General features: G+C 34.9%; 11 protein-coding genes and 1 non-coding gene across 12 annotated transcripts; 6 read left to right on the plus strand and 6 right to left on the minus strand.

Annotated features, from left to right (window-relative positions):
- Window positions 1–6: 6 nt before the first annotated feature.
- On the minus strand, window positions 7–1,052 carry BmR1_04g05485 (COBW domain-containing protein 1; the record flags this gene model as incomplete). Its single annotated transcript, XM_012794249.1, has 2 exons — window positions 7–981; window positions 1,002–1,052. 2 exons carry the CDS (start codon window positions 1,050–1,052, stop codon window positions 7–9), a joined length of 1,026 nt encoding a protein of 341 aa, XP_012649703.1.
- A 54-nt stretch (window positions 1,053–1,106) lies between these two features.
- BmR1_04g05490 (hypothetical protein) lies at window positions 1,107–1,482 on the minus strand (the record flags this gene model as incomplete). The annotated part of the gene is made up of 3 exons (XM_012794250.1): window positions 1,107–1,147; window positions 1,170–1,255; window positions 1,277–1,482. 3 exons carry the CDS (start codon window positions 1,480–1,482, stop codon window positions 1,107–1,109), a joined length of 333 nt encoding a protein of 110 aa, XP_012649704.1.
- Window positions 1,483–1,673: 191 nt separating this feature from the next.
- Window positions 1,674–3,806, minus strand: BmR1_04g05495 (ERB1, BOP1, ribosome biogenesis protein ERB1; the record flags this gene model as incomplete). The annotated part of the gene is made up of 6 exons (XM_021482392.1): window positions 1,674–2,263; window positions 2,285–2,883; window positions 2,904–3,004; window positions 3,028–3,414; window positions 3,436–3,581; window positions 3,602–3,806. The coding sequence occupies 6 exons, from the start codon at window positions 3,804–3,806 to the stop codon at window positions 1,674–1,676; spliced, it is 2,028 nt and encodes a 675-aa protein (XP_021337168.1).
- BmR1_04g05500 (hypothetical protein) lies at window positions 4,134–6,497 on the plus strand (the record flags this gene model as incomplete). The annotated part of the gene is made up of 1 exon (XM_012794252.1): window positions 4,134–6,497. The coding sequence occupies one exon, from the start codon at window positions 4,134–4,136 to the stop codon at window positions 6,495–6,497; it is 2,364 nt and encodes a 787-aa protein (XP_012649706.1).
- Window positions 6,856–7,182, minus strand: BmR1_04g05505 (hypothetical protein; the record flags this gene model as incomplete). Its single annotated transcript, XM_012794253.1, has 1 exon — window positions 6,856–7,182. The coding sequence occupies one exon, from the start codon at window positions 7,180–7,182 to the stop codon at window positions 6,856–6,858; it is 327 nt and encodes a 108-aa protein (XP_012649707.1).
- A 119-nt stretch (window positions 7,183–7,301) lies between these two features.
- On the minus strand, window positions 7,302–7,838 carry BmR1_04g05510 (hypothetical protein; the record flags this gene model as incomplete). Its single annotated transcript, XM_012794254.1, has 1 exon — window positions 7,302–7,838. One exon carries the CDS (start codon window positions 7,836–7,838, stop codon window positions 7,302–7,304), a length of 537 nt encoding a protein of 178 aa, XP_012649708.1.
- Window positions 8,065–9,090, plus strand: BmR1_04g05515 (hypothetical protein; the record flags this gene model as incomplete). The annotated part of the gene is made up of 1 exon (XM_012794255.1): window positions 8,065–9,090. One exon carries the CDS (start codon window positions 8,065–8,067, stop codon window positions 9,088–9,090), a length of 1,026 nt encoding a protein of 341 aa, XP_012649709.1.
- Window positions 9,114–10,518, minus strand: BmR1_04g05520 (cytochrome c oxidase subunit XV assembly protein; the record flags this gene model as incomplete). The annotated part of the gene is made up of 7 exons (XM_021482394.1): window positions 9,114–9,269; window positions 9,292–9,724; window positions 9,746–9,836; window positions 9,857–10,037; window positions 10,060–10,208; window positions 10,229–10,290; window positions 10,313–10,518. The coding sequence occupies 7 exons, from the start codon at window positions 10,516–10,518 to the stop codon at window positions 9,114–9,116; spliced, it is 1,278 nt and encodes a 425-aa protein (XP_021337169.1).
- On the plus strand, window positions 10,556–11,941 carry BmR1_04g05525 (methionyl aminopeptidase; the record flags this gene model as incomplete). Its single annotated transcript, XM_021482395.1, has 3 exons — window positions 10,556–10,868; window positions 10,890–11,048; window positions 11,070–11,941. 3 exons carry the CDS (start codon window positions 10,556–10,558, stop codon window positions 11,939–11,941), a joined length of 1,344 nt encoding a protein of 447 aa, XP_021337644.1.
- Window positions 11,942–12,076: 135 nt separating this feature from the next.
- BmR1_04g05526 lies at window positions 12,077–12,159 on the plus strand. The gene has a single exon. It is a non-coding gene; the product is annotated as a tRNA-Leu (tRNA).
- Window positions 12,160–12,482: 323 nt separating this feature from the next.
- On the plus strand, window positions 12,483–13,491 carry BmR1_04g05530 (mitochondrial acidic protein MAM33, putative; the record flags this gene model as incomplete). The annotated part of the gene is made up of 3 exons (XM_021482396.1): window positions 12,483–12,741; window positions 12,763–13,043; window positions 13,306–13,491. 3 exons carry the CDS (start codon window positions 12,483–12,485, stop codon window positions 13,489–13,491), a joined length of 726 nt encoding a protein of 241 aa, XP_021337645.1.
- A 218-nt stretch (window positions 13,492–13,709) lies between these two features.
- BmR1_04g05531 (MDN1, REA1, midasin) lies at window positions 13,710–27,059 on the plus strand (the record flags this gene model as incomplete). Its single annotated transcript, XM_021482397.1, has 8 exons — window positions 13,710–15,392; window positions 15,473–17,506; window positions 17,529–19,165; window positions 19,186–25,637; window positions 25,785–26,529; window positions 26,553–26,890; window positions 26,911–27,016; window positions 27,041–27,059. The coding sequence occupies 8 exons, from the start codon at window positions 13,710–13,712 to the stop codon at window positions 27,057–27,059; spliced, it is 13,014 nt and encodes a 4,337-aa protein (XP_021337170.1).
- Window positions 27,060–27,363: the final 304 nt, after the last annotated feature.

Consider the following 27,363-nt stretch of genomic DNA (forward strand, 5'->3'; position numbering starts at 1 on the left):
TATGGACTATATTTTATTAGTTATACAAGTCTGTAACTCTTTTACTAGGTCTTGCTTACTAATATCCTTACCAGTGATGAAAATGAACTTGTTATCCGGCCCATCCATTGTTAGTTTTCTGTGGATGATTGAGTTTACGGGCAATATTTCATACATATTGCCTACTCCTTGCAGTGTATAAATCCATTCCATTGATAAATGCTGTTCATCAATAGATTCCGCATCGTTAATTGCAACAAATATTCCCTTACACCTAAGAATTTGACACCCTAATACATCATCATCGGGTTGAGCCCACAGTAGAGACGCTATTACATCATTAAGTTTAGCTAATGATAGAATTTCATTTGGTAGAGTATTTAAGTGGATAAATTTGGTCATACTTTTATCCAAATGTTCTTTTAAGCCGTATATTGATGCCATTATTGGATGATCAGCAAAATCTTTCCAATGAATAATTTCTTTAACGTCCAATTTATTTGAGTAATATATAGTACAATTTAGGTTTATTTCTCTAACAATTTTCTCAATATCACTAGATGGATTCTCTAATTTTGTGATTATGATATTTGACACACTGCTAATTTGCATCGTTGCAATTTTAGCCATTGTACCATCATAATTAATTGTTTTAATGAAATTCAATCCATCAACAAGAGCTACAACGGAAGATAAGTGAAATTTACAGTTAGCGTTATGATCTACCCAAAGGGAATTAGTTAATTCTATCACATTTGCAATGCCAGAAGCTTCGATTAGAACATAGCCCAAATCATTTCGCACGCGGATAAGCGAATCAATCGCAAAGGCCAATTCAGATTTTGCAGAACAACATAAACAACCACTTGGAAGCTCGTAAATTGTAGCATCATTATCAATAAATAATGGTTTTTCAATGCCCATTTGTTGGGAGAATTCATTTTGAATCAAGCCGAATTTGTACTCTGGATTCTCATCAATTATCCGTTTAATAAGTGTAGTCTAAGTGAAGAATGGTATACTTTTCCCGATCCCAAAAAACCTGAGACAACAATTATAGGCACTGAATCCATTAGGCCAGAATTTATATTATGTCATTTACACTAAATTTTGTATAAAAATTGTGATTAATCATCAGAAATAGCATCCATTTGTAACAACCTAGCATCTAGAAATTATTTGTTATATACCTTTATGATTTTGGGCGCCTTTAGATATCACTGTGCTATCACACCTTCTGCACTCGTATGTTGGTCTGCACTCTTGTGTTGGAAGCCTACATGACATCACTTCCTACCTGGTGTAAATGCTCTGTCTTTTAAGATTTTCTAATTGAGTCTGCATTTTTGTGAAAACGTTTGAGGAGGTTTTAATCACATTGTTGTATTTCATTATTAACAACTGATACTTTTTCACCAGGTCTAAGTACTCTTTGTTACTGTGTATACTATGCTCATCCAATATTACCTCTATCAATGAGTTTTTAACACTATTTTTGTCCATACCTAGGCAAAATTTATTATGGATCTATCTAATTTGACTCTAAGCTATAAAATATTTTTAGATCAGAGTTCACTGACTCTGTGATTGCTTTACTCAAATGTGCTTAATAGCTAATAATTGAATGTTAATATTGATATGATTTAGTAATTATATGTTACAAAAATTAATGATAAAAGTATAAAGCGATCTAGCTATACATACAATAGACACTTAGTATCACCAGTGGTAGTGACAAACCATGATTTGTAAGGGTGTAGAGTAAAATCCTTCAACTTCATTTTGCACTTCAAATTTAATTGCTTACATGGAACAACAGAAATACTCTCATTATCGTCCACCTTTATATAAAATACGTTGATTTTACCACCATCTTGAGTTATGTATAACAATGGTAAAACTTTATGAACCATTACATGGCTTATGTTAGGAAAGTTAAAACTTTTGAACGGAGTGTTTGGGTCTTCTAAATCATACAATGAAACGGTTCCGTTATCGCCACTGGCAATTAGAATTCTATTGTTAACGTCTAAACTCAAAACTTCGGACAAGCCACTCAGCTTCTTAACAGTCTTTCCCTCACTGATTCTAAGATTCACCAGTCTTAATCCTTGTGTTGTACCTAGGATCAGTTGTGAATTGGCGGGATGGAATATCAGCTGATTTACTTTAATGTTTGAAACATTAACGTTAAGAAACACTGAAGATTTTTTTGGAACAGAGTGAATAATGACTTGATCACCCATCTTAGTGCCATTTTGAAGTATTGCAGCGAGATAGGATCCTGCGTCAATTTGTTTGTTACCTTTTGAGTGAAAGTTTAATTTAAGTACAGGGACGTGGTGGTGAATAGTGAACCCCATTGCTTTGTGTTTGTCAAATTTAGCACTGGTACCTCTCTTCCATTTAATGACAACATCACCCAATGTACAGCGCTTAGTTTTTTCTACTATTGCATATGATGATGCCATGTTGAAGTCATTTTCCATGCTTAGCATGTAATCTGAACTATCGTAGTCAGTACTACATCTTGTATTTAGATTTATAGCCAATACAACAATCTCAGTACCATGTGCCATGGCTAACAGTGGTAAATGCGGATGCCATGTTACATCGTTGATGCTAGTGTTATTTCCACTTAGGTCAATTGTAAAACAAGATCTACCACTTATCAAACTGAAAACTTGCAAATTATAATTTCCAGATACTATGGCAACAAATCTACCAGTGTGATCAATTCTAGCAATATTAACGGGTAGACCTGTATAATAGTCAACAGAAATATCTTGACTCAATTGATCATAGTCCATTTTGGGCACGCTGGCCAATAGAGCTTTAATGTCAATATTCATCTTTACTCTTGAAGCCCTAGGAGATAGGTACAAATCCATACACCTTTCAAATCTACATAAAAAGCCACAAACCTTTCTATTAGATAGTATTTATAACCAGGGACAAATCTCAAAGCATCATATTTCCTTGGTACATATCGTGGTTCACCATCTCCAGCATTAATGCTAATATCCTATATATTAATTGTTTGCTTACACTTTCTGATGGTATAAGATGAGGTGGCGGGTTGTATGATTCGTCACTCTTGGGTAAAGGAAGTTTCGGCGCGGGAAGATCGTGAATAATTCTTCTTTTTTCCCGATCATTGGCCACATATACACTATCATTCCATATATCATTTTCTGCTTTGTTATTTGGCATATCATTTTGCCTATCTATTGACATACTATAATCCCTCTCACGTATGCTTTTGATAATTTTTTTGATGATTTTGTATTCATTTTTACTGGGGGAATATGAATCCTTCCTATAGATAGGATTTCTAACTGGGAATACACTATCTGATTTGTCAAATTCCACAAATACAGCTTCAGGATCATAATTTTTATTTGGATATTGTCGTTTACATATCCTTTCAATTAACTGAATAAAAATAACGATTACCTCTATGTCTTTGTCAGTTAGCTTCGCTAGTACGTTACCAAATTGATCTTTAATGATCCTGTTATCGCTATCAGTACCAGATATGAACTTATTAAGCTCAGAAATATCTGAAGGTTTAAGGATCCTTTCCCCCTCCCTGTCATAACCTGAATTATTGATTAATTACCGCAGTGATCTTCATATTTATACCACTCAACAGGGACTAAACAGATATTGTTAATTGAACTTTCATCATCATCGCTTTCCAAACAATCATTTTCACCATCCCGCACAATATCACTATCATTAGCATTGGATTCTTTCGAGTTAGCACGCTTAAACTTTGTGCTATTATAATTAGCGTCCTTGGTAATATTTTTTTTACCAACCATGGCAAATTTTTCACAGAATAACTAAAATTAACATATTAAACCATACTAGTAATTAGTGATTATGGGATTGTTATACAGTGGTGCCGCTAGCACCTATGCCTGTTTTCCTCGCATATTAGACATTTGTTCTATGGTAATCAGTTCTCATTAGGTTGTTAATGAATTAATTAACCAAATTAATTTATTTCAAGCACCTATAAATGTTTTACTGGATATAAGTTTCGGATTCCATGACAATGCAAACATTGGCACTTATGCGCACCGTTACGAAACATCATTAGTTTCATTTATATAGTATTTGTAACACTCAATAACAGATTCCATATAATGGAAAATAGCAATACATATAAACTTATAATCCAATCCCCTTCTACATGGAAAATAACTCGGGATGGAAAGTCAGAATCAATAAAAAAGGTATATGGTCTGGTATTTGAAAGGGTTACCAAACTTGTGGTTACAGGTTCATTTCCATTAGAAATACCAAGAATTGTTTTGGATTCTGACGAATTGGATCATCACATTTTGGCTGTATGGTTCTTTGATGATTACATCTCAGTATCTTCGCTCAAAACTGCAATAATAAATGAAGTTAAGAATAATAATTCAGTACTAGATTCTCCATTGGTTATTGATATACTAAAAAAATCAATTGGTACAATTTACATCCCGGCAACATCACTTAGTCAGTCAATCAAATTGGTAAAAAAATCTACAGCAACTAATATACCGGAAAACTTAACCAATATATTTCCAAAACACAGTATTTTGAAGTTTCGGATTGCAATAGAACAAAATTATTTTCCATTATCCTCGATTGATAACTTAGAGAATTATTTTAAAGATTCTGTTCAAAAGAAGCGAATTGGTGTTAATCGTGCCGGATTTCACTTTTTTGACGTTGACGATGATGTAGATAATGTATCGAACGTTCCACTAATCTATAGCCATTGCCCGTCTGAGAAAAATTATGGATCTAAACACCTGTTTCTCGAAGAAGAGGATGATGATTCTCTTTATTCCAGAATTGAATCTTGCCTCTCAAAATCTTCATTAAGGAAGTCGAAATCTAGCGGCAGTCGTAATTTCTCAAAAAGCTACGTACCTGGAATGTACAACAATTTAAACTCCAATGATTCGTATTACCCTGCATCAAATGGCACAGACTTGTATGATAAATCAAATCCATTTGATTTATCATACAAGGATAGCCCCATTATGAATATTGAAAAATATAAAAGATCAGACACTTCACCAAAGTCCAATTTATCAAAATCCGCTTATGACATCGATTCTGCTATAAGGGATTTTAAGAAGCAGAACAAATTAGCTCAGGAGGTGGCTGCTGCCAAGAGTTTGAATAGAAGTTGTGACAGGATGTTAGTCTTGGACCACACAAAGGATTATGGTAAGAAACTCAAGGAACCTCCTTTAGAATATTATAATCGTGACAAGTCTAATCCTTTAACTTACAGTGATAATCACACTGGTAAGCTAGATTTCCCCCAGTCAAACCTATCATCCTACAAAAGTCATCATAGGTATGAATCAGAATATAGCCTTACATCACCGTTTGAAATGACAAAAAAAAAAGTCACAATTGATGAATTCTCCGAGTTGAATAACAAATTCAAGTCACTATTGGGAAGGTTTTTCAATATGGCCTTCAAATTTTCAAAGTGCAAGGCCGCATCGCTTGAGATTGAGGAAAAGAATCGACGTTATATTATTGCCAAGTTTAAGTATCTGGTTCAATATTTAAATTTAAAACGCAAATTGGAGACTTCTAGGATTGCATGTAGGAAATTAGCCAAATCTATACTATTTGAAAAGGCGAAGAATGTCAAATCTATTAACAAACACTCGGCAGATCTACTAAATAAACTAAATAATAGGATCAAGGATCTAGAGGAGGAAAATAAGGCATTGATGAAGCAAAACAAAGACTTACAGGAAACTATTACCAGTGCTGAAGAAGAGCATAATATACAGTTGAGTGAAATAACTATGCAAATTGAAAAAACAACAGAGGATTTTTATCTGCAAAAGACAATTATTCAAGAATTACAGAAGAGGTTAGACAATGACACAAAGGGAGAAGAATTAAAGGCATTGAAGGCCAATGAAGCTGAACTTAAGAGCCAAATCAAGGCCCTTACTAGTAAGAATGTGGAGCTCACAGATGAAAATACATTACTTGCATGCAAACTTAAACATGCGGAATCACTAAAAACTTCTGAACTTGACAGGAAACTCACAAAAATAGGCGATTTTTTGTCAAAACATATGCAATCAAATAGTTACCACTTCGTCAAAGACAGAATTACTGACTCTTACAAGCGCTATTCCCTATACTCCAATTCACTAATAAATAAGCCAATAATGATGGGACACGAGGGGAAACCAGAGCCCATTAATAATACCAAATTGTTAACAAGTGAAGCGATTGGGAATGAGCTAATTGATGACCTAATGATGAATTCGCCAAGCTCAATCTCCCCCCAAAGCATATCGGCTAACATCAGTGGCCCTCTATGCCATATACCAACCAAAACAAGACTCACCCAACCCTATTCGCCAACAAAAACTGTATCACTCATTAAATCAATGTCCTCCTCGTTAGGGCATCAATCACAGAAAAATTACAATGCAGTAAATATAAATCGCTTCGGCACGCGCGCATACAAATGATAAAGTTTAGTTATGGACAATATAATATCAATTATGACCATCAGTATGTCTAACAGATTAAACAGAACAAACTCTAAGCTTTATCCATATTTTTGGATTCGATATACGGAATTACATCAAATATCACCATCGCCTATATAACTAATTTGATAAAGTGGAGAAAAATTGGTTAAATGTATAATAAATGTAATGTTGCATCGCAGGTATAAATCCGTTCAATTTAAGGTATACAACTTTGCCCGTGCCATCAATAATGTTTTAAGGGCAAACACTAATAATTATTTGGTTATCAACGGATTGTAATTTGTAAACAGTTATAATAAAATTATCTAACTAGTTATCCAAATAGATCCATAGCTTAGATGTTAGCCCTCTTCTTTATTATTTGTATCATTCCGCGCGGAATTTCCATGAATTTGGGATAGAATTGTTCTGCATGGTCGATGTATTCACAAGCTTTCATCCAAACTGCGGTGGCATCAACTTCCACATCATTAAGTTTATCTTCCGTTTTATAAGCTTCAATTGTCGTATTATCACTAGTTTCCTTGATTTTTTTTAATTCAGTCGTTGAATTATTCAGTAGGTCTTTGCGATTTTTTTGGTCTAATTGATTAGCCTCAGCGACACGCGCATCTAGGTCCAAATTGCAAATAGACTTGTCAATGGCACTGATGAAATCCATTTACAACTACTAATTGTGAATTCTGCTAAAATTAATAATGTGATGCTATCCACACATCTTACTAAGATTCACTAATTATCCCTATTATCACTAGTGTATCTCATGTGATGCAATAAAAATTACTTGCTGACTTCAGCAAATACTGTCGTATATCTGGCATACAAATTGTGTGAATTGGTCTTGCAGTAATCGGGAACATATTTGAATAATCCCTGCCTATCACAGTCCCACAAATAGGCCAAAAAAATTGCTACTAGAATTAAATAATTTGTGAGATACAGCATTAGTTCATCCATATACATATGGTTCAGTTTCTTCCAGAATATGATTGATATATTGATTATGTCGTCGAGTAATAAGCCGATTCCATGTAAAGAAAATATGAATCCGGATAGAGTCTGGACTCCGCCCAGATAGAAATATAACATTATTTTCATTGCGTAGGTTTTCACGCTATCAATGACAATTAACACTTCTTCACTATCAAAGTTTAGATTGAAACCTTGTGATTTTTGGTTATTCTGAGAATACTGATTTTGCAGGTTCACAAATATATCCGTAGTAAATGTACCAAAGTCGGTACCATCAGGGCCCACTTGATAGCTGTAACGGTAACCATTTGGAGTAGGTAAATCCGTTCGTCCATAAAAAGACATGCTGTGAAAAAAATTAATCTAAAATAAAATTAATTAAAGTTATAATGTCTGTCATAATCACTGATCCGATCACGTTACCTAATACATGGGGGTATGTGCCAAGTAATAATATTGTGTGGTACATTTCATCTCTAATATATACGTTTACTAGCCATTATTTTTTAAAAATAGAAAAAATTACTATTAATTAATACTATACACACTATAACATGCAATAATTGCTAAAATGAACTTTGGGTTGCCTGCGATATTTTCCGACACTAATAATCGAAATGTCGAACCGTTCCCTTATGATTCCCAAATCCTCTTATTCCCTAACGATATTCCAGCAAAACTACACGAATATGAACTTACGACATTATCTATAACCAATGGCCGTGCTGACAAATATCTGATTAACTATAAAGATAAGATATTGCTTAAGTTATTGACTATTAGATACAAAGACAAACCTACCAGTGTATTTGTCGATAATTATGTAATACAAATTAAATACCTAATTGTGGCCTGTAAGTTTGATTTTATAAATATCATTCTCAAAATTATCTTTACTGTTGGAGGTGATCCATTCTCATTTGTATCATCTAAGATAAAATCATATTACATGGAACAGAAAGACCCACAAAGCTCAAAGATTGAACCTAAGGTTATGAGACTTTGGGAATCAAATTTTTCCAAAGTTCAATCGCGCATAAAATTCTATACCAGTGAATATATTTTGAACGATCGCATCCTGTTGAAACCTAATAACACAGCTTTTTACAATTGTTTGGAAGCACTAAAAAATCGCATAACACATCACTTGAAACATAATAAATTTCATTTCTCAAATTACTCAACCATAAAGGATTCAATGCATTTATCTTCTAATAATTCTACATTATTAGATCCTCACAGCACCATCACTAGTGCTGAGAATAAAAAATTGGTAAATCAATGCACCAGGGCCATTGAGGTCATACATAACAAAATTGTATCAATAGACATTTACAAGCTTGAACTATTCAGCTGGACTATAGCCATTTCACTGCTGAATAGATTGAATTTAGATAAAGCACTTCCTGAAGATCTGCTAAGGAAGATACAAGATTTTACCACGGAAAAATGCAGGCCTCATCCTCCCTCATCTAACAATACCAATAATAGCACAAAAAGGCAAACTATTAACATCAAGAATGGTAGCTGCAAGAAAGTCAAAAATGTAATCAAAGACCAAACTAGTATTACAAATTATTTTAAAGTACTAAACTAATTTTTTTATTCAAGTTTTGTGGTTTAAAAACGCTTCAACAAATGCAATAAACAAGTCCAAACAGATAAAGCTCCCAAATGGTGTGCCACGCCCATGTATACTGGCACTCCCCGCAATAAAGTGTCGATCCCAATTATAACCTGTACTAGCACTGAAAGTAGAACATATATAACACTTTTCTACATGAACTATTTTGTATACCTTGATCTTAGGTGGCAAATTTTTTGACTTGAATGTAGCAAATGCTAGAGCTAGCGATGAAAAACTTGTTAGATATGCCATGGATCTGTGGTTGAATTGTATGATCACTGGGTCAGACATGAAACCATTAAGACCAGTTTTTAAAGGTGTGAACTCATCTGGGACAAACTTTTCATTAATTTTAGGCCAAGTATTACATATGAATCCTGCGTCGTTACCAGCGACAATTGAGCCGCTAAATAATGTAACCAAAGTTACTCCACTTAACAAATATGTCAATTTTTTAATCAACTTTAAATTGTCTAAATCTTTTAATTTATTAGCTGTGTCAACGGCGCTATTTGGTTTTAGTAAACTTAACGCATTCAAGAAACATAGTGAATAAATGCCAAGCGCATTTAAAAAGTGGAACGATAATATTAATGGAGAAACCCTTAGTTAATTATTTTTATACCTTACAATTTGTTCATCTTTCGGTTCTTTAAGGCCACTGTTGACCATGACCATACCAATTAACGCTTGAGATGCACCTAATAATGCAATAGCTAAATTATTGGTTTTTTACCCAGTAGTGACTTTTTTAGTGGAGGTTTTATTGCCTTAACGTATGTAAAATATGCAAATCCTCCAAGGTAAATCAAGCCAGTCAATCGAGCCACAAGACGATGCATCCATTCAATGAAGTAAATGCCCTTAAAGTCATCTATAGAAATATTTGTGTGGACCGTGCGATATTCCGGGGTGGACTAATTGAACCCAATTTGTTACTTTGTACTTGTCAAATTCATTCAGCCATTCTTCGTCTGTTTTTGGTAACCCAGAGCCAAGCGGACTCCATTCCGTCATTGAAAGGCCGCTTTCAGTTAATCTGGTGTATGATCCTAACAACATTATTGCTAATGTCAGAGATGAACAACCTAAATGTACCATTACCCACCCATAAGCCAAAAAGCAATGGGTTTATCAAATTGACTGGAAACAAATACATTCCGTAAAGGACTTCAATAAGTTAAAATCATACTTTACGCTGGTGTTGGTGTATAATCTACAAGCATTCACGGTCGCTGGCACAGAAATGTTTGTAAGTGAGGAGCTTAAGAGTTGATTGCGGAGATTCCTAAAATGATAAGGCGTAAAGACACATTTTTGGCCAATACAATTGATGAATATACAATTTAAATTTCTTGCATTTTTAAAAAATAGCGAACTGGCCCTTATAGTAGTCATATTATTCCCCACTTGTGATGCCAACAATAACGTCATCATGGGTGAATTACTAGATGCAGTAAATAATACTGAAACAGCTAAAAATGAAGAAATAATTAATAAAGATGAAAATGACATTGTTGGTGAATTAGATGATAAGTTAAATCTGAATAAAAATGACAAAACTTCAGATGTTGTTAAAAAAAAGAATAAAAAAAAAAAGAAGAAGAAGTCTTCAACATCAGAAACAAATGTTAACGCATTTAACCCTGTGGATCAGTATATTCGCTGCATCAAACCATGGACCTATGAAGTGGAAAATTCAGATAAACCAGTTGACCAACAATTTAGCAAGGGAAAGTACCCATTAGGTGAGTTACTCTATAAAATAGGCCAAATAATCCCATATACTGGTACTGGAAAAGCAAGGATGGAATCAAAGGAGAAGATGGTTGCTGAAAAGATCCATGAGGAAGACTATGAATATCTACGTCGTGCCGCTGAATGCCACCGTCAAGTTAGACGCTATATCCAATCATTTATCAGACCAGGTAATGATAAAGTTGACCTAGGGTTAACTATGATTGAAATTGCCCAAGCAGTAGATGCTAAGACTAAACATTTGATCAGTGCCAATGGCTTGGATGCTGGTTGGGGATTTCCCACTGGCTGTTCATTAAACAACTGTGCAGCTCACTATACTCCTAATTATGGTGATACAACGATTTTACAGCAAAATGACGTTTGCAAGCTTGACTTTGGCACACAAGTGAAGGGAAACATTATAGATTGCGCGTTTACGATTGCCTTTGACGAGAAGTATGATCCTTTAATCATGGCAACACAGGAAGGTACAAATACTGGGCTGAAAATGGCTGGTATTGATGCCTACATGGCGGATATAGCCGAGGCTATCCAGGAAGCCATCGAGTCTCATGAAGTTGAGATAGACGGTACGACATATCCTGTTAGAGCAATTAGAAATCTCACTGGGCATAACATCGGCAAATATCTCATACATGCGGGAAAATCTGTGCCTATTGTCAAAAATTCTGGGTGTAATGAGCGGATGGAAGAGGGAGAAATGTATGCAATTGAGACATTTGCCTCAACGGGAAAGGGGTTTGTTTTGGAAAAGGAGGATTGTTCACACTATATGAAGACATTTGATGTAGGGTTTGTACCATTGCGTCTAAGGTCTTCAAAAGACTTGCTAAAGTGCATAGATGAAAATTTTGGCACTCTGGCATTTTGCCGTCGTTGGTTAGATGATTTAGGCCAAAAACGGCATTTAATTTCACTAAAAAATTTGGTGGATAATGGTATTGTAACACCATACCCTCCCCTTTCAGATATTAAAGGGTGTTATACATCGCAAATGGAGCATACGATACTGTTAAGACCTACCTGTAAGGAAGTATTATCTCGGGGTGATGATTACTGAGGCCGTCTTTTGTATAACTATTTAGGGTAATAGTTTAATTTTTTTAAGTTGTTTTTAATTAAAAACGCCTCCTTAGGATGTGCAGAATTGTGGGTAATTATTAATCATAGAGTATAGTTTGTGGAGTTTCAACCAGCACGGATGCCCGAGTGGTTAAGGGGGTGGACTTAAGATCCTCTGGTCGAAGGACCGCGTGGGTTCGAACCCCACTCCGTGCATTCACTACGGTGCGTGTATGGATTCCTGGACGTCTTTTATTTATACCTTATAACGTTTTACTAAGTGTTACAATCACTATTACAGATCTAGATCCTGAAAATTTTAAATAATTGCTAAAAATATCATAAAAATACTTTCTGCAATTGATATTTCAATTTATATGTATGGCAAATTTCAGTAATATGCAAATTTTGTTTCATTCCGATGTACTTATTATAATGTGTTAATATTTTAAATGTTGGATGGGGATGTAGAATCCTCCCCATCCCATACCATATATACATATACTTGACCTATACCTAATTTATTTAACGCAGTAAAAATGGTATCCTACCGTAACATATTTGGCGTAACTAGTCGTTGCTTAACGGCTTTTAAACGCAATATATACTCCATTAGCTACAACCCACTTTCTTATAGATGTCCATATAAGTCTAACTCTCATTTTCAACATCCCAATTCACTTAGAAATTTTTCCACCGAACAACAGAAATTATTACAAATTATCCAGGGTGAAATTCAACATGAAACAACAAATTATGAAGAACCCTCGAATCTCAAATCCTTTCTCAGTTCATCGGGTAGGCACTTAATTTATTCAGGTTGGAAGCTCGAGGAAACTGAAGGAGAGGTCAACATGTCGCTGAAGAAGACAGTAAATGGCATGAATGTATCAGTAGAATTTCAACTCGTTTCCCCCTTTGAACCTGATGGTGAAGGCGAAACGCAAGCTGAGATGACTGAGTTTTCTGTTTCAGTAGAAAAGGAAGGTAGCCCTGGCAATGGACTAATCTTTTTTTGCACAACCATACAGAATGATGAAAAGTTTAGATACATGATTTGCAATGTCAGACAGTTTGCTAATAATGAGGCTAAGAATTCGGTATGCATATATTAATGTTAATTTGGTATATTCAAACAATTAATAGTATCATCATTCGTTTAACTCTATTGTCTAATACTGTGTCTTACTTTGTATGTAATAAATTTATATATAAATAAATGATATCTGGTGTCTAATTGGTTTAATTGAGTCTACCTTTTAGTAAATTTGTGCATTTTTATACATCTTTTAATTTATGAATATATTATTTTAAGTGAGTGCTACTTATTATTTACAATAATAATACAAGTATGTAATTTAGATACACTCTTACAATGGACCAGAGTTTGAAGACTTGGACGACACTCTGCAATCCGCCTTGGATGAATGGCTTGGTAGTTTGGGTATTGATTCGGAATTATGTGATTTTATCGATTCCTGCAGTATAGACAAGGAACAGAGGGAGTATGTGGTTTGGCTCAAGGGCGTAGAAAAATTTTTGTCCTAAATTCACATTTTATCCAATAATAAATTAATTTTTTGAGCAGGATATTTAGTATACAACACATATAATATATATGCTTAGTATATATGTATGCTAAATATAGCCTGATATAGGGTAGTGACCCAATACCTACTATGGAAAACCATGGCGATCATATATTATGGGCATATTTTGTACAGTATCGCACTATTGCACTTTTATAAATGTAGTTAAATTTCACCATGTCACTTCAAAACATACTAAATTCTATTATCAGCGAATTTGATTCTCTATCTTCGCTTCAATCACAGTTTTTTTCATATGACAGAGATTTGTCCAAATTGATTTCGAATTGCAGAATAGATATCACACATAAAAATAATTATCGCGACACTTATCGGACAGAATTAAATGATTTGGTTTGTAAACTCAAAAATATTAACATTTGCCATATTAACAGTGAGTTACTGAGTGACATATTCAAATTTACCAGGTATATATCATTAGATCTCGATGCAATTAGAATTTCAATGAGATATCTCCCTCAATTGACGAGATTCCACATCAAAAATCTAATTTTAGGGGCAATTAAAGCTATGAACTCTGATGACTTTACAAATTCTAAATTGGAAGATTTAGAATTTATGAGCTATTCCATCTTGATAAACTATGCAATAGTATCAATATATCTATATGATGATATATATATTAGCAAATGTTGCAGATATTACTTACATACAATTGGAAATAACCTGATCAACATCATAGCCAATGACATTTGCAATAAGTTAACTGAAAATTGTGCCATTGATGATAAGATTAACTCATTACAAAACGATTTCATCATTATACAAGCAATAACTCCTCATTGGTCAAAACAGTCGCTTTTAGCGGATGTACTTAAGTTACAATCAGATGACATCATTAAAATAATTGAGTATGCACTAGAAATGAATTCGATTGATCTACCAAAGATATATATTGACAAATACTCCACAAGATACGATTATGAGCTAACAAATTTGTTTGTAACAAATGGGCTAATTGGTTTGGCAAAAATTGATAATTGCATCCACCTAATACCTCAAGCAATAAATTCGACTATATCTAATGGGGGATTTGTAGAGACTGATACGGCAAAGTATGTAATAACTTGTATGAGTAGGTTTATTCGTATGGGAAAAAATTGTCTATTATTGTATGGAAATCCTGGTAATGGCACTACAACTTATATCAATCAACTATCACGATTGTTACATATAGATGATGACCCTATAACATTATATCTAGATGATACTGCAGACTATCAATCTCTTATTTGCAATTGGAATACTTCAACTAGTGTAGGATTATTCCAGTTTGATTATGGACTTTTTACTAAGGCTATTACTGAGGGAAAATGGGTTGTGGTTGAGAATGTGGATAAATGTTCAGATGATGTAAGGATGCTCCTTAAAGAAGTTATACAGTCTGGTAAGTTGTATATAAAGGAGTTGGATAAGACTTTGTATGTTCATCCTAATTTTTTTATTTTTGCCACCTGTAAAATTGAAGATATTAACCATTTTGACAGCTATAATAATCAAATGGAACCTTTAAAGTCGCCAGATATCTCTTTTACATCTTTCTGGCCCAAGTTATATATACCTCCAATAACAACAAGTGATTTGGACACAATTATCACTATAAAATACCCTCAAATATTGCCTATTAAAGATGCGCTGATTGCTGCATTTTTTGGCACTATTGAACTCATCAGATCAATTGAAATAGAAAAAGTACCTAGACCATCAGATTTACTGAAAATTTGCAAAAGAATTGCAAATTTAACCGTACATAATGATTTTATTGATAGACCAATTTATCGCCTAGAGGGTTACTTATCAGAATCCACAAGGGAAATGATTTTGTTGGCTGCTGAAGGGGTAAGTCTTTGTATATTTATTTGTTAGAAATGATTTTCCCCTAAAGATAAATTATCATAAATAATCCACAAGTAATATAGGTCCTATTCTGCTTCATCGGGGAGAAACACAAAAGGCTTCAAATTGCCTATAAATGGGCCTCTTATTTCCAATTAAATGAGGCACAGACTGAATACTTTATCACTAAATCTAGGTATAATCTATCTGATGCCTGTATTAGTAATATTTCCGATAAAAATTGCAAGTATAGTCTGACCAATACCCACTCTAGAGTGTTGAGACAGATGATCGAGTGCCTAATAGCAAATGAACCAATTTTGCTCATTGGTGATACTGGCGTTGGAAAAACAACTGCAGTACAAACGCTATCTCATATTGCAAATAAGCCACTTCGGGTTTACGTGTTTAGCGATCAATCGGAGGCCTGTGATCTTGTTGGTTCATTTTGCCCACAAGGTCTTAAATACAAATTTACACAACTGCTACGTAAAATTTGTTACGCCGTATCAGTCACTTGTAACAACGATAATATCGCCACAAATTTCATAGAAAGGCTAAATTGTATGGTCAGAAACTCTTTATATAACGATTTCATAACCACAATGTCACATTTTGTCTCTAATGCCAGCAAATTTGATATTTGGAAGGATATTTCTGTGGAACTCAGAATATTGGCCAGGGAAATCAAATATAACCAGCGTACTAGTATTGTTGTTGGAGATTTGCCCAAATTACTCCAACAATTAAATTTGTCAGCCACCAACAGCATCATTTATGATATTGACGACGCTGAACCTGTGTCATTTAAGTTCCAAGATGGTATACTTACTCAATGTATCAGGAATGGCGAATGGATATTATTGGATGAATTAAATTTGGCACCCAGTCACTTATTGCAGCGTCTAGTTGGAATTATTAAATGCGACAACATGTGCAAATACTTTGACTTATTTGAAAATTCTGAAAGAATACCCATACATCCAGAATTCAAGCTTTTTGCATGTTTAAACCCTTCAAAGGTTATCAGTGGTGACATTTTTGAGTATTCTGGTAAGAAGGATTTGGCGCCCAGTATTAAACGATTATTTACTGAAATATATCTGGATGAACTCACAGATTCAGATGATTTATGCGCTATAATGACCACTTATTTTCCTGATAAGCAAAAATATCACGTAAACATTATAAATTTTTACTTGCAATTATTGGAGATGGCAAAAAAATCACAATTAATTTGTGCAGACATGAGATCATCCCCTGTTTATTCGTTGCGAAATTTGTCAAGGACTTTAACATATACAAAGAATTTTTTGGATAAAAACAAGTCAAGTAATTTCTTAGATGCGCTAAGAAATGGATTTTTATCATGTTTTGGCTCTTCACTATCGCAGAAATCAGAATTTCTAATTTGTCAATTATTTGACAAATTATTCATTCACAATCCAACAAATCTTGTTGAAAATATGCTGAATTTGACTAGCAGTGAAGAATTTATTGTTACTAATACAGTAAAAACAAATCTCATAAAAATATCTCGGGTGCTAGAGGGTTTAACAGTTCCAATATTACTAGAGGGTCCCACATCTGTTGGAAAAACCAATCTCATAAAGTATCTAGCACAACAATTTAATCGAGAGTTTGTGCGAATTAATAATCATGAGAATACTGACTTGCAAGAGTATTTAGGGTCATTTTCATTCAATCAGGTGGATAATCAAATTGTGTTTAATGAAGGAGTACTGGTTCAAGCTGCCAGAAATGGGCATTGGTTATTGTTAGATGAGTTGAATCTAGCACCTAGTGAAGTATTAGAGGCGCTAAATCGTATTTTGGATGACAACAGGGAGATAATAATTACAGAAACAAACACTACAATAACTCCACATCCGAATTTTGTGATTTTTGCAACACAAAACCCAGCAAATTCCATTTACGGTGGGAGAAAACAATTTAGCCGTGCACTAAAAAATAGGTTCATTCACTTTAACATATCAGAACTTCCATTTTGTGAGTGGGAGGAGATCATACACCAACGATTCAAATTACCAAAGTCGCGAGCATCTGCAATTGTAAATATATACAAGGATATGTATTATTACGCACCCCCCGCAATGGTAACCAATCAGATTCATATAGGCATTTTTGGGCTCAACAACACTCGTCACAACTAGAGATATCGTTAAATGGTGCAATAGATCACCCGTGGATGATGTGGATTTGGTAAATATTGGCTGGTTTTTGATGGGTGAGAGACAGCGCACCCGTGACAGCAGAGATGCATTTTCTAATATATTTAATAAGCATTTTCCACTGGTAAAAGTTTCTACGAATTATCTATTATCAGGATTTATTCAAAATGTAACTGCTATATGCCCTGAATATATTATCAACGAGTCATCAGCCAGACTAATAACCCTGATCCACAATGGATTAAGGGCGAAAGAGCCTATATTGCTTATAGGTGAAACTGGTACAGGTAAAACTACTTGTTGTCAAGTTATAGCCAAAGTACTTGGTTTGGATATCACGATTGTCAATTTACATTTGCATACCGATGCGAGTGATTTGATTGGTTCCATAAAACCCACAAAAATATCACTCAAAAGTTACAAAAGCAAATTGCACAGACTAATTTCACTACTTTATGACTATGGAAAGTATTTTATAGATTCAGACCAATTGTCATTGGTAATATCTGAGCAAATAAGGGATTGTGTTGAATATCTTGGGAGCTTTAGTAATGTGCCATCGCTGGATGAGTACAATACATTTAAGCAGGTGATAATGAACATTATTAGTTCTACTGTTGATTACGTAAAGCCTGCAAAAAAACCATGCAAAAACACATGTTCATACATTAAGCAGTTGCTGAACGAATTATGTCCTTTGGATAAATTTGAATGGAAAGATGGGCCAGTAGTGGAGACAATGAGGAAAGGTGGTATTTTGGTACTGGATGAAATTTCTCTTGCAGAGGATGCAGTATTAGAAAAATTAAATCCAGTCCTTGAAGGCGGGGTTGTATCACTTACATTAACGGACAAGAACTCTAGTACAATTGAAACTGTAGTTGCCCATGAAAAATTCTTTATAATTGCCACGATGAACCCTGGAAATGATTTCGGTAAAAGGGAATTGTCTCCAGCATTGTCAAATCGATTTACTCAAATTTGGGTGCCACAGCCAAAAATAGATAGTCCAGAATTTAACCAATTTCTAAACAACCTAATCAAAACAGATGTGAAGAATATTAAAGCTCAACGTCTGTCAGATTTGTTACAGGAAATTTTGATTGGATTGTATAAGTTTGAAATTAAGCCATCAATAAGGGATATCAAATTGTTGATTGATTATTTAACATCAGCAACTAGTAATGGAGTTACAATTTCAAATGCTTTGGTTGACGGATTTAAAATATTATTCATTTATCCTTTATCTGAATCTGTTAGTGTTACAGTGGAAGATTTTATATTTGGCATTTTGTCTGGTTATTTTCCAGAACTTACACTGGAGAATAATCTAAGTTTAACTTCAAGTTTTGATTTAGATAAATCACGAATATTAGTCAACAAAATCCAAATGGCAATATCCTTTTCAAGGTTTATACTTCTTGAGGGCCCTGCTGGCGTTGGCAAAACTAGTGCTGTCTCTACACTTTCTAAAATGCGTTCGAAGAGATTGATCAAAATAAACATTTCCCAGCAAACTGAATTAATGGACCTTGTGGGTACATTTGTGCCCTCAAATAGTGCTAGCATGTCTTCCAATTTTAGGTAAGATGATTATTACGTAGTTGGAAGGATGGTCCTATTGTTGAGGCTATGAAAAATGGAGATTGGGTTTTGCTAGATGAAATTAATTTAGCTTCACAACCAGTTTTGGAGGGTTTAAATTCATTATTGGACCATCGTCGTGAGATTTATTTAGCAGAAATTGATCAGATAGTCAATTGTCATCCACATTTTTTTTTATTTGCCTCACAAAACTCCGCTTACGATGGTGGAGGTAGGAAGTTTTTGCCCAAATCATTTTTGAATCGTTTTACAGTTATAAGATGTAACACCCTAGATCATGCTACTTGTAATTCAATTATAAGGAAGTTATATCCGACTTTAGACCCAAGTGTTATAACTTTGGTTACCGAAATAATTTACGAATTAGATGTCAAATTTGCTGGTTTGGGGTACTATTTTAACCTAAGAGATGCTATAAGATTGTGCAATTGCTTAAATAGTGACAGCCCGAAGAAAATTGATGTATACAGTTGCTTATTGTCGCGTTTTAAGCGTAAAAATGAGTTTTTACAGGCAAGTGAAATTGTGTATAAAAAGATTAGCATATTATCATTCCAAAACCCAGCTAAATCTATTATCGAAACTGCCAACCTGCTTTGCAATCAACATCATTTATTGGAATTGTTGTATAATTACGTCAGCTCACCTATACCTGTGGTGATTACTGGGCCTGACCAGTCTGGAAAATCAACTGTTGTTAGAGAATTGGCAAGGCTGGTAGGGACTAAACTGGTCGAAATTCCAATCTTCCCGGATACCGACGCCTATGATTTACTAGGGTCATTTGAGCAGATTTCAAGCGCTAGATATTTGAGTAAGTTTCACCAACTGGTGTCATTGCAGCGCAATTTGTTACAGAAAGACTATATCAAGTTGCTACTCAGCGATACACAAGAGCTGGCGACCCAAAGTGTAGAAATTGACAATATTTTTGCGCGACATACATTACCGAATGAGCTAGTATCTGCATGGGAGAATGTGAAATCACTAAGTAACGGCGTCAATCCACAATTTAGGTGGATTGACGGAGTACTTGTTGACGCCATTGCCAACGGCCATTGGGTACTACTTAAACGAGTAGATCTGGCCCAACCTGCGATAATTGATAGATTAAATTCGTTATTGGAAGTAGATACGGCTTATGGAGTTTCAGGTACTGATGGTGAAAATTTTATTTTATTTGAGTGCGGATACTTTAGGGAAATACCCATAAAGCGCGCAAATGCCGCCAATGGCGGCAAGGGATTTAAGGTTTTTATGACAAATTCTTATCAGTCAAACCTGTCAAAACCTATACTAAATCGCTGCCTCCAAATAAACATCTTGCCCTTTGACAACATCAGCACAAGTACATTTGTCACTCCATACATGCAGTTTATTAGCAATATTTTAAAAGTTCAATTATCAAATCACTGTGAAATCAACATAATTAATTCGCTAAAGATGTTAGTCAGACAATTTACTTTGGATTGTTTCAAAGAGTTGATAATTATTTCAACAGTATTCGCAGTTTTGAGTGATGTTACAGAATCATTTGATTTACCAAAGCTGCTATTCTGGGCTAGATTATTTCACATGCATTGCTATGATCTAGGTGAATATAATTCCCCAGCAAATTCCCCGAAATCCGCACTAAAAAATTCATTTGATATAGTGTTCACCAGCAAGTGTGAGTTTAATTGGCTGCTGGAAAAACTTCAATTGCTGGAAATTGAAATTGACAACTATGATTTGGTCAGATACGTAAAATATTTACTTGAAGAGGGTATGGACGTGAATCAGCATTCGTATATCAAGTATTTGGTGGTGACAAAGGCCCCGCTTAACCGTCTGTATTCATCACTAAGTGTAATGGCAGATACTCTAGGTATACAATCCATCGACTCACTGGGTATAAGCTCACTAAATACTAGTGAATTGATTGCAAATTCCACAGCTGTGCCACAAGTGGATCTCTTCTTCGCTCTTTATGGTATTTCAATACCAAAATCCCATACGCCAGATTCTATGGCCCGCTTCGCACTACTAGATAAACACTCAGATAATCTGTTGTTGGACGTAAATTATAAAGTGAATGTAACAGCCATTAAAGATTTAAATTGGAGTTTTTTATACCACATGCACCCATCTCACCTAGTTCTAAGGCTATTTACTTGCGGAATGGACACACAGCTGAGTCACTATAGGAATTGCGAAATAACAATGGAAATATATTCAAAAATTTATTCTTGTATAGTCAATAGACTAAACTTGCTAACCTACGATGAAGCTGCCATATCTTCTGTGGTAAAACTGGAAAATTCTGCATTTGAAATGGTGAAAAAGTTACACATTGACAGATCAATTGCTCTTGAATCACAGATTATATCAAGAAATGTGTTACTTTCATGCGCAAGTAAAAGGTTACTAATTGACATTGGTCTCAATTTAACCACCAACAACACTTTTCCATTCATCTTGGAAATGGCTAAAAAATTATCTTCAAATGTTGATATAGATCTTTTGGCATCAGTGGCGCTAGTTAATGTCCTAAAATCAACAGGTTCAAATACTACCAATATAACTGGCAACGTCAATAACAAAGTAGCAAAATTTCCTAAAATTGTAGGTTTGAGGGAATTTTGCGAGGTTTTACAGCAAGAAACCATAGAAAATCAAGTTAACAGCAGTGTGGCTGTGAAAACTGAGTTGTACCTACTGCTTTTAAAAAATGCGCTGAAATTTGACACGGCCAAAGTAAATGTAGATGAATTTATTATTTCAAACGACCAAACATCAACAAAAGATATTTATCAACTGATATATAATACGCCATACGAGTACTTTGAGAGGATTCAACTGCCTGATCAAATTATTAAAGTCTTCAAAGAGTCCCTAGGAATCCACTTCTCTATCCTCGGTGACAATCCATGGATAAATTTTGGTTACAATATACTATCAAATGAATTTATGGAATTAATTGAAACTGAGACTTTGTATGACATGAAGATAAGTGATTTTCTTGCTGAGCTTAAGCTTTGGGAAAACAGATCTAGAGAATTCATTTCTGCCCAATCTGACTTGGCGATATTATCTAACCCATATAATGTAAATGACCACCTATATGATACTTCCATCCTATTGCAATATAAGTTTAAATTGTATAAATTTGCATGTTTGAAAATTTTTCCACGGGAACTGGGTGAATTTTTTCAATTGAGTGAATATAACGCTATGGACAAATCAGGGCTTGATAACCTAATAACAGTTACCAAACAATTCGTGGCAACATTTTTCAATGAAAAAGTCATATGCGATATAATTTCAAAATCACTACTATCTGATGCGGTTAATATAGCAAATCACACAATTGAATTTCTGAGTGACCTTGAGTTGAGAAATCCCTTTGCTATAAAATTTATCAAGCCAATACAAATAGCATTATACAGCATAGCATATGGAATTTTATCTCAGGTGTCACTTGGTACCATTAATAGTTATATTCTAAATCCGTGTACGATTGTTTATCCTTTCAGCTTTAATGTCACAAAATCTTTGTTGGATCTCATTAGTAGCAATTATTGTAATTATACGGGACAAATTTCCCAAAATAAGTTGTTGCTTCTCATATTAAAGTGGAGCATCATTAATAATAATTACGATGAAATTTTACCTATCCTGAAAAAGATTTCTGATTCAATCATGGCAGTAGAACCAGCTGAATATATCTACAAGGCTACCAACTTACAAAAGGCAATTGAATATCAAGTACAAAACGATAGCATCGATAGTAATGCTTCCATTGACGAGTTTTGCAGTTTGTTATTTCCATTACCCATTGAAATACGCTCTTTCCTTGGTATTGACCATAAAATATATAACTGCACTGTAGAACCTTGTGAAACTGACAACTGGCAGATTTGGGAGGCAGTTGGCTCGAGTATGAAAACCAAAATTTGTGAATTAATCAAAGATACTTATAAATTATCCACAGAATATAAGCTAGGCCTATTTAAAGACTTTTCCCAGTGGATATGTCGACTGCTAAACTTAATCCCTAACAAAACTCAACCTGGAATATTACTTTATTATCAAGCATTAAATCTTGTTCTAGATACAGTCAATTCATGTAAACTTGATGCCTATCAATCAGATATTTTTCTAGACAATCTAATATCCCAGGTCAAAAAAATGCTTTCAATAAAGCCAACCTTGCTAACACTCAATACAATGGTATCCCTGCTAGAAACCGTAAAATCGTCTCTTGAACAATGGAACAAAAGTTTGAGTGCACAAATGACAGATCCAAAACAAAGAACGGATAACGTGCTTTATTTTGACATACCAGAATTTGAAAGAATTTCACTGAAGTTGCTTGCAGAGTTTATAACATCCTGGGAATTTTTACCAAATGAAAAGCTAGGCGAAATGTCAATCAATGCCTACAAGGACATACCCATTTTACTACAACTAACAACACAATTTGACGACTGCATAGACATTTCATACATAATTGGAGATATAGATAAGTTTCTAACCTGCCCCCTATATGAGTATGAGATGAGATTGCAAATCCTGCAACTCTTTGCCAAAATCGCTCCAAACCCCCTATCGAAGATATTTTCCAACACTTACATAATTCACTCAAACTCCCGTGTACCAGCTGATTGTAACGATTATTTAAAGTCCGCCAAGATCAAGTTGTTGCAGGTCATTTCCGAGGGAACCAGGAAGATTGATAAGGCACAGATCCACAAATTGAAGCGATCAGCCGCTAAAATAATGCACCAGTACATTAAAGATATAAGCGCAAGTACAAATAACCAGAATTTTGAAAATTTAATCATATGCCCTGCTCTTGTAGACATGGTCAAATTAAATAACTTTTCTTCTGGAAATGTGGAGATGTACGAATACATTGATGAATCCATAAGCACAGGCAATAAAGCTACACTTGAAAGGTGTCTAAAAGATGTAAAACAATTTTCAACCACTCTAAATTTGACAAAAAGTAGAGGCTATAACTACCATGAATCCCTCTGCATTCTTGACACTGACTGGCAAATTTACCACATTCATAGGGACTGCCAGAGGCAGCTTATTCAACTGCAGCGACTGATCCATGGGCTTGATGACTTGCTGCTACTACAATTGATATGTCACTCGCAAAAGAGTGTAATTTCATCTTTTGAGCAGTCGCTCAACGATTATTTCGTGGGTAAATATCCATGGGATAATTTTACCAGTCTATATCACGCATTCACATCGCTATTGAGGGGATTGGAGGTGTTGAACCAAATATATAACAAAATTTGGAAGCTATTTAATACATTTAATGAGTTTTATAACTCTATTAGCAAATCCATCGAGGTTGTGATGGTATCCAATTGCAATTGGTTGGACAAGACCCAATGGGCGGTGAATGACATATACCAGAATTTGACCCAATTAATCGGTTTGGCGCAGATAGAACTTGAAAGAATTTACCTAAATGTTGGCAATAGAAATATCAAGCAAACAGTAAAAGTGCTGTTGCAGATAGCTACATCTGCCATGAGTGACATAAAATCAGACAAAAACACCATAAATGATGTTATTAAATCAGACAAAAACACCATAAATGATGACGTAGGCGAGACAATATCATCGGTGCTGCTAACGGTAAAATACTACGAGATGATTAAAAAGATAATGCAATTAAACGAACAGGCTAGGCTGAGAGAAAGTCAAAGTAAACAGGCAGACGATATGGATGAGTGGATCGCTGGAACTGGCCTAGCCAACGCTGAAACTGGAGATGGCCAAACAAACAATTTAGAACAACAATTCGACGAAAATTCTGTGGATTATGCCAAAGATTCGATTGATATGCAACAAAACGATACGGAATGCAATGGAAATGACAGAGGCGAGTTCAATGACGGGGTTTCCGATGATGAACTGAATTATGACAGCCGTACAAATGTCAGTCCAAATGATTTGGAATTATCATCAGGAGATGAAAAATATCACGAAGGAATTCAAATTGCTGAGAAATTGGATGCGCCTGCTGATTCTAATGATGATTCAGTGCAGGAATTGGACATTGGATCGGCTACTCCATCGGATCAGTTCCCAACTAAAGATGATTTTGAAGATGGAGATACTGATGCTGACGTTGTAAATCCTCAAGAATATATGGAGCACAGTGGATGCAGTGAGGATGAAAAGGATTCTCATAGTGAAATAGATGATGGATGCAGTGAGGATGAAAAGGATTCTCATAGTGAAATAGATGATGGATGCAATGAGTTTGAAAAGGATACTCATAGTGAAATAGACATGGGTGGGAACAGTTCGACAGAGGAATTGGAGGAATTTTGTCACCTAGACGATAAAAATGGCGATCCGTGCGATGAAAACATTTGTGACGACAAAAGTAAAGAGAGGGAACTTTCTGATATGAACATAACTCAATCAGTGCCTGATAAAGGTAAGTATTTTGTAAATTTTGCTTTTATGATGAACCAAGAGGCCGCATATCCGGTGCCTTTAGCCATGATGAAATTGGCCAGAAGGTATTTTCTGAAACAATTAAATTCAAGCCTTGTTTTTTCTAAGCATACTTAAACTAACACAGATGGTTTGGACCTTACTAGCGAAGGCATTATCTCACACCTAGACGTCAATTATGAAAAAGGGAATTCATCTGCGATTGGACAAACTAGCGTTGTATTAGGTTATGGAGAGTCAACGCCAGCCAATGATTACGAAGGCACAAACATCTCTCAATTGAACATTAAAAATATGCAAGTAGACCATTCCATAGATAACCCCGCACAAAAACTAAATGATGCCAGTGGCATTGACATGACAGATATCACAGATGATTGGATTAACGCTGAATACGGGGTAGAATATAAAATAAATTTCCCCCTAAAAAAACACGACAGCCTATCGCAGCCAAACATGCAAATGAATAGGTTTCAGGGATTATGTGTTACCAATGGCTATGAAGTCTGGAAACAATTGCAGCAACAGACAATTTCCACATCTATTGCATTGGGGGAACAGTTAAAACGAATTCTAGAACCAACAATTAAGGGGCGATTCCAGGGCTATTATAAGAGCGGTAAAAGATTGTGCATGCGTAAAGTGATGTTATTTATCGCTTCTGGATACAAAAAGGATAAGATCTGGATGAGACGCACCAAATTGACAAAATTTGGGCACTATATCATGTTAGCACTGGATAATAGCGCTAGTATGCTCCAAGGAGGGGGGGGGCAATTGCTGGTAAACGTGGCATTAGAGTCTTTTGCCCTAATAACTCAAGCACTAAACAGGATTGATATTGACAACATATGCATTTATAGCTTTGGAAGGTATGCAACAACAACTTATATAGCGGTGAGCCAAGGGAGTTACTACCAATGAATCAGAAGATTTCTGGCGATTTAGGAGGGAAACTGGTTGAAAACTTTACTTTTGACGAAAGCAGTGATGATTCGCATCAAAAGGGGTTGGCAAATATGCTGCTAGAGGCGCATCAAGTGTTTTCCAAAATCAATGATAATGCCAAAAAAATCATATTCATAATCACAGATGGAAAGTTTAACAAGAAGATGGTATCTCCTATAGTGGAACGCCTAATCAAATCTGGGCTAATCCCCGTCCTGCTAATCATCGACCGTGGACCCAATGACCCATTGTCGATGGTTAATATGAAACAGGTTATACAAGACGGTAATTAGATACTTACCCAGGCAAAAACATCAAAATAGAGTCGTTTTTCCACAACTTCCCCTTTCCGCTGTATGCAATAATACATAACGTCGACGCCCTGCCCAGTGTACTTTGTGACTTGATAAGGTAATTACATCAGCTGTAACATAGGCATTGGTTCAACAATTAAACAGTTGACTGATTTTCAGGAAACACTCTTAAATTATCTTATGACTAAATGTCGACGACGATATTAACAATGCTGTATCAATCAAGACAAGATGTCTGTAGGAATATGGTAATTTATTGTGATTTTTTTGTAAATTTGGAAAGTGTTAAGAAAAATTTATTCAAAACACAAATCAATCGCAGCTGGATATTGTGCTTCAGGTGATGCATTGGGCAAACCTCACGCGTGCAATTATTATGTAATATTGAGACTGACAATTTAATTAATTGAATTATAATTTATAATTTTAGCCTAGATGTAATGA

This window comes from Babesia microti, chromosome IV (assembly GCF_000691945.2).
Source record: "Babesia microti strain RI chromosome IV, complete genome".
NCBI lineage: Eukaryota > Apicomplexa > Aconoidasida > Piroplasmida > Babesiidae > Babesia > Babesia microti.